The sequence below is a fragment of the Mya arenaria genome, chromosome 2, assembly GCF_026914265.1.
Source record: "Mya arenaria isolate MELC-2E11 chromosome 2, ASM2691426v1".
NCBI classification, from domain to species: Eukaryota; Metazoa; Mollusca; class Bivalvia; order Myida; family Myidae; genus Mya; species Mya arenaria.
In genome coordinates, this window is record NC_069123.1 from 22,765,271 (window position 1) to 22,772,574 (window position 7,304).

Below are 7,304 nucleotides of genomic sequence, written 5' to 3' on the forward strand. Positions count from 1 at the left end.
AAGGCATCTAGATTATGCTTGTCGTAATGTCACTGAATGTTGGCTTTCAGAATCTAGAGAAAATTAAAACTTTCTTTCATTAGTGTATTCTTCAGTTTTCCTAAGGGATGGGACACCACTCCCACCTCATGTAACATATTAAAAAACAAGCTTGTCTCTCAAGTGTATTGGTGAACAGTTTAAAATGTGTCAGGTACGCCCCTTGAAAGCGAAACAGTTCTATCTGCTTCTATATTTAATGTCATTTAATTCATTTCACTTGAACCCATCAATATAAAAGTAATTACTGTATTCACAGTTTGGTATAACATGAAAACGACAAAAACATGCAACTCATCAACATAAAGATATAATTTTTATTGTATTGATAGACTGTAATAAACTTTAATATTGTTTAAATACTTTCTTCTAACAAAAAGACATAAAGGTTGCTAACATACAAATCAAGAAAACATTGATCAGAATAGTTCAAGAGTGTTTCTAGAAATATTTCGGAAATTTGAAATGAGATCAAAATGTAAAACATAGACTGTTTTAATAAGTAACCATTCAGTGACTTTGTTTAGTGTACAAATGATAAGAAATTTTGATAAAAATCATTTCCTTACCGGTACATTCTACAGAAAGCGATCAAGCAATGTTTTGAATTGTGTTAAAACCTTTCTTTGATGAAAGTAAGCAGCGCTGGAGATTGTATCAGATTTAAGTTATCTGCATTGTGAATTTATAACTATAAGTAAGGCAATTACATTATAACAATGTCTGTATTAAAGCGAATAAATGGTATTGTTTGTGATAAAAAGCCATGAGACATTCGAAATGCAAGTCCATCATAATCAGCACAGATCATTTTATATCAATGGTTTCCAGGCTATACAAGCTGCCAGGGCCTTAAAATGGCCAAGAAAGGACCCTTTGTTGGTCCATAACAATATAATAGATGAATTGCTGCTTCAGTACTGGCAAACAAAATGGCAAAAATTTCGAACAGAATTTAAAAAGATTAAAACATACATTTACTGATATTATAATATAATAGATGAAGATAAATTGATTCAGCATACATGTACATTCATCTTACAGTGTACACCTTGTATTATATTGACTTACTTTTCAAAATTACTTGTATGATACTTTTTAGTCATTTTAATTTAATACAGGATATCAATGGAAATTTCTATTAATGAATAAATATCAGCTCAATTGGTAAAATAATTGCAACAATTATTATGGTCCGCATTTTGGGCAAAAAAAGTGATAGCAAAAAGTGGCTTAAATCGTCATGTGCGAACTTCCTTGAGTAAGACATACCAGAGAATATAAAAGCATATAAACAAGAGTAACACAAAGTGAAAGCCAACACTTGTCTTTACATTAATTAAAGCCAGAGTTATGGATCTAAGTACATATGTGCACATTGTAACAAGGGACATGTGTACGGGTACCAAGTTTCATTCAAATATCACAAACAGTTATTGAGTAATGGCCAAGTTTCAGGTTTTTGCACGATACATATGACGAGGTATATGACACGGTCACACCAAAGCTATTACAATACCTTGACTTGAAAATCCAGACTAGTTAAAAATATACATAAGAGAGCAAATAATGATTTACGTGACCTACTGATAATGATGTTGCTATGTTGTTGTTTTTAATTGCAAATACATATCAAAAGCTAATACACACATTGCATATATAAAACATTACATAAAAAATAGGAGTACATCACATTGCAGTATTTGTGTGCGCAAAGATAAACTGATAAACAAACACATAATGAGCTATGGGAGTGATGGCGTTCTTATTGGGATTTAGGGTGGTCAGTCTTGCATTCAGGTGTGTGACCGTTGGCCTCGCACACAATCTCCCTGGCACATCTCCGTGGAAACCAGCCTCTCTCTCGACGCTTTTCTGAATACAAAGAATAATATAATAGATTTTGAAATTGTATGCCTGCTAATGTTAATGGTATATTGTCAAGGTGTAGCTCAATAAACACTGAATTTATTTATAATGGAACTGGTATATATTAAGAAAGGATACTAGTTATAAGGACAGATCTACCAGTAATTTCATAGTTTATGTGTTTCGTTACATTTTTATATACATGTATATATCAAATAGTGCTCTTATTATATATTGTCCAAAACTAACTGCAAAGGTTAGTATAGAATCTTATGGTAAAGTTCAAAGAGGTAAACAGTATCTTACGAGCTGCCTTCTGTTCAAGAGAGAGCGCTTTTGTTCCATACAACCACTTCCTGCAACGGAAATATGATAAAACCTATGACAAAAGCCAACCAAAAGGGACATGTCTGTCTTACTTCCATAAAGAACTGTTTCCAAAAAAGAATGCAATAAAAATCGAAGAAGGAATTTCAGAAGAATTAAATGCAGGGTTCTACTCTGCCTCATTTTTCCATTAAAAAGACCAAAATTAAGTCTTCTGAAACACAAATATCACAGGGGCTGTGTAATGTATAAGGATAAGTATCATTTGGACCCAGACTAAACAAAAAAAAAGCACAAACGAATACCAATATGTCCGTTTTCTTCTTAGTCAAAAAGGGGTATAACTCAACATTCATTAAAGCCAAAGACAAGAATTATGTGCCCTGCTACAAATGTGTGTATTGTCTCTGCCAATGTGAGTAGTGAAGTTTCATGTGAAAATCTTGCTTTTGATATTAAATGAACTCTTGAGGATTAAAGTTTTCTCACGCTGACAATGCCGCAGACATTAAGGACACCAAGTTAACACAGTATCTCCACTTTTGTTACTTCCTAAAACATAAAAGGTAAAAATGAACTTACTTTTTCCACCGTGTAACTTTAATGGTGTCCCCAATTTGCAAGGGTATCCGCGGCTCATCAGTACAGGGTATACCGAAGCACATACCACAACCCTTGGACAGCGGACATATAGCGCCAGAGTAGCTCTCCACTATTGTGAATTCGACAGTTCGGTCTCTCTTTATTGCTTTCTGTTGGAGCTGTTCTTCCTGTAAGTTAGACATATTGTAGAAATTTAATATTAAGATAATTATACTGGTCTTTTTTCCAATTTGAGTAAGGGTAAAATAATTGAGAATGATTAAAGTTATGGGTTTTGCTATTCATGGGCAAATTGTCTCTGACATTATGTGTACCAGTTTTTGACAAAACTAAAATAAACAAACATAATTTATATTTTATAAACCTCTTAAAATAATTTTTATTTTTATTCATGGCTACTCAATAATTTGAATCACAGTTTCACTCATGTAAAAAAGCACTTTCCCTATTGTAAATGATAATACAGAATTTAAAATAAACCCATCAAGCACGTACGGTGAAGGTGAACTGGTTGCATCCCTGCACTACATCCCAGGTGTATCCGTCAGACTTGGGCCACCCGGACCATGTGAACACCTGTGTCAGGTTCGCCCGCCAGCCAAGGTGATATGGGTACACAAACTCTGCCTCATCATCCTCCCTTTCACGCTCTACTGCCTGGATTGTTTGTATAGTTATGATTTTATTAATTTACACTTATTGAAGCCTGATTGGGTGTAAGTTATAAGCTGATTTGAATAACGTTTGGGTGTGTTTTCTGGGTGAAACCAGTACTGGTGTCCATTTTGAAAGGCTATGAGAAGGAACCACCTGTTGGGCTCGAAAGCACAGCCTCTAGTGTGACAGTCTGATACCTGTACCACTAGACCACCCTTGTGGTGCATCAGCCCACTATCACTTACATGTTGTAGGTGAGAGGGGGGACCCTTTACCACTTGACCATTGTAATTCTGGTTAATTGATTGACTGTGCACAACTTAGATTTTTATTTTGTTTATTTTAGGAATGTGAAACAACTAATTAATATATATATATATGGTAAGCTATAAAAACAAAAGCTTATGTTTATTAATTCTGGTTTCATAGCAATCCACTAAATGAAAACAAATATAGAATATGCCTTCAGCAATTAATATCACTACCCCTACCTTTTCAATGATCCATGATTCTATACCGGTCTCATTCTTCAACACGCTCTTAATCTGAAACATAATTACTGTTAAATAAAGAAATGCTAATATGACCACCAAAAGATACAACAAATGGACAACTTTAAGTTCAAGACCTTCACATCATAAAATAATTCTTTCTAAAGCTGCATCTACAACCATTTACAGACAACACAATTATCAAATGACAATACAAGTAAGGGATGAAATAATGTCAACTTTTATTTAAATCATGATTGTCATGTAAACTAAAGTATTGTAATAATTAGAAAGGAAATACATGTATTATAATGTTTCCTGTCTTGAAACTAATTTGAATATCTACAGCTTTCCGTCTACCACTATGAATCTGACAAAAACAAATGTACAACATTTAATTACTTTACATTGTTTGAATTTTAAATAATGTTTTTTGGGGTGTGGCCTAATTCCTGAGAATTTAAAATTGTATCGCAATTATTCAATTATTGGCAACAACCTTAAAACCAGGTTTTAAATTCACAAATTATTGTGAATATCAATCCCCAGCAAAATTGAAGAAATTTCTCACCTGAATAAAAAAGAGCAACCATACAGCAATGATAACACCTATAGCAAGCCCGATAGCGAACATGGAGACGAGGAACCCTCCGATACCCAGGTAAACAAGGTTGTGTTGGTCCCCATAACGCAGGTACCATGTCTGAAATATGTGAAATGCCATAGAGGTTATTTAACACCTAATGTGACCTATTATAGCAAGTCCAATAGCTAAGGAGCCCTCCAATACTCGGGTATATGAGTTTGTGTTGGTCGCGAGCGCAGGTCCCATGTCTATATTACCATAATGAATGATTAAGTTACTCACAATTTTAGTGAGTAAAGTGCATTTAAGACGTAAAATGTTTATATTCTAAAAATATAAGAGAAAAGAGTTTGATTACATTTTCATTTCGATTCAAATAGCTGCATGCATGTCATTTGTGCTATATTAATAAGCTGTTTGCAATCAAGACTTGTACGCGATAATAAAATTAATGTGCAAATTTCACATGTGCCCATAAGTCGCACTAGTAGCTTGCTCGCTCAAAATGTTAATTTTACTTACATGTAGCAGGGCTTGTTACAGTTTCTTAAGCCAAGTAAGAACTTGGGCTTGCCCATCCAAAAGTCTAATTGCAATGACTATAGACAGGTTTTACCTAGTACAAATCTCACTTTATAAAAACTGTACACAGTTGAACTTTCTTATTCCTCTTACAGACATTACTAATTAAAGTTAGTTTTTAAGGCACTAAAAAAAGTTTTTTTCTGTAACGAATCTCAGGACAATTATTTAATAGAATGTGTTTACGCTTTGATATCATAATTGTAAAAAAAGTACCAAAATGTAAAAAAAAAAATGTGTCGAAGACCGGGTTTGAACCCGTGTCGCCAAAATTGCAGTCCTGTGTCGTATCCACTGTGTCACGAAGGCTTACTCTAAATGAGTGTATATTTAAGCTATATACCTGACTTGGTAATATCACGTGATAACATCGACTAGCCAATCACGCATAAGGAATGAATCCTACTAGGTAGACATACCCAGTAATCTTTTTTAATGGACAAATACAAAATAACTGCTAAACTTAAATAAATTGTAAACTATGTGGTACTTCAGTTAGTAAGTTTCAATGCATTGTACACATTCTACCAAGTTTATGTCAGTTTTCGACAATTTTCTTTTTTTCTTGCAAATTGATCATCTGGTGCACAGTTGACATTTCTTACACAGCTTGTATTCCAGTAAGTATGATAAAGGAAATAATGCCTTGAAAGGAAATGCTTACAAAATTTAAGGCCTTGTAAACACTGGGAACGAGAATGGTGATTGCGTGTATACAACCAATTGGTGCAAAGAAGAGGAAGTAGCAGAAGTTTGCGTGGTTAAAATGTCCACAGCATGTGTTTATCCACGGGCAATGGTGGTCCATCTTCATTACACATCTAAAAATAGAATTGCAAAAAACTTGTCTTCACATGGAAAATCATGTCAGGTTTCACGATTTTGTGTAGTTGTTATTTGGCTATGTTCCCATTTTCCGAATGCCAACATGTGAACATTTTTCCAGATTTGAACGAAAAAAAATCTCAATGCATCATGGAAAAAGATTTGGTTAGATTTCATAGTCTTTTAAAAATAGGTTTGAGGTTTTTTTCACTAACAGGCTGTGAATTAATAATTTAACTTAAATACATAAATATCCTTTAATACTGTTAATTTATATTATTATGTTTTTTTTTTCAAAGTTTCTATGAAAGATGTAGAACATGTAAAAAGGTTGTCAGAAAAAATCACATTATAAACAAACTATGATGACTAAATCTTTTTGGGGGTTTTCAAATCCATGCAAACATACCTATCACATTTTCTACAATGATGAGATCTTGGAGGTTTGTAGCCATCGCACAGCTCACAATATTGAAGTCGTTTGCAGTGGTCTTTTTTCTTCTAAAAAAGATGAATTCAAAGTTTTTAACATCACTTACAACTAGATATGCATATGCATGGGTCAGGTTAATCCTTAATGTAAAATATTTCTTTACTTTCAATCTGAATCTGAAACAGAAAGTCCTAGTTGATACAGAGGAAAAAAATAATCTTAAATTTCCAGTGTCACTGCTTATCATCTTGATGCAGGGTGGCTCTTGAATCTAGGTGATCTTGAATGATAAGTATGAGAATTTCTTTAGCTCAGGTAGGCACTACTACCGTGAACATATACTACATGCCAAAACAAGTTAACAACAATACAAGTTACATTTTTTGTTTTCATAGACTTTTTTATGAATTTTATTGTTAAATCGAATATATAAAAATGCTTTTGAATTGTGTCACTTACTGGTCTCCAGTTTAAAGGAGCGAAGCCAGGACCTTTGTATGCGGCAAGGAAATAGTTGTACAGAGTCAGCACATTCCAGGTCAAGAAAACTGCCATGTTAATCAGACCCCCATGTGCATGCAAGGGCCAGTACATTAAATTACACTGAATAGTTGCATAGGATATGAAGAAAATGATTGATAGGGCCACAATGGGACCCCAATGAAATAGCTGTCTCAAAAACATTTTTATTGTTTTTGGTTTATTTAGTGTTTATGAACACTTAATCCCTGAAAGCTATCACTTGACCAATAAAACGTGAACTAATTTTTACGATACAAGGAATTCTAAAAAAGCACATTTAAATTTCAATTAAGAGAGATATATTGAAACAAAATGAATTGCTAGTTCCTGTTCTGAAAACTCTTCCATGTTTTGACACTGGAGGTTTATG

General features: G+C 33.6%; 1 protein-coding gene across 1 annotated transcript; it reads right to left on the minus strand.

Annotated features, from left to right (window-relative positions):
* Positions 1 to 342: 342 nt before the first annotated feature.
* LOC128202742 (palmitoyltransferase ZDHHC6-like) lies at positions 343 to 7,302 on the minus strand. The gene is made up of 9 exons (XM_052903846.1): positions 6,872 to 7,302; positions 6,389 to 6,480; positions 5,819 to 5,975; positions 4,558 to 4,689; positions 3,987 to 4,040; positions 3,334 to 3,495; positions 2,818 to 3,005; positions 2,215 to 2,264; positions 343 to 1,914 (listed from the first exon to the last, which is right to left on the minus strand). Exons 1-9 carry the CDS (start codon positions 7,094 to 7,096, stop codon positions 1,805 to 1,807), a joined length of 1,170 nt encoding a protein of 389 aa, XP_052759806.1. The 5' UTR covers positions 7,097 to 7,302; the 3' UTR covers positions 343 to 1,804.
* Positions 7,303 to 7,304: the final 2 nt, after the last annotated feature.

Bases quoted from the DNA above. Each gene is read 5' to 3' on its own strand.
- LOC128202742 (XM_052903846.1), bottom strand. From the start codon at position 7,096: ATGTTTTTGAGACAGCTATTTCATTGGGGTCCCATTGTGGCCCTATCA. The intron at 4,041-4,557 runs GTGAGAAATTTC...ATTATGTTTCAG, and splicing joins GGTTGCTCTTTTTTATTCAG to ATTAAGAGCGTGTTGAAGAA. The intron at 2,265-2,817 runs GTAAGTTCATTT...TTTCCGTTGCAG, and splicing joins AAAGTTACACGGTGGAAAAA to GAAGTGGTTGTATGGAACAA.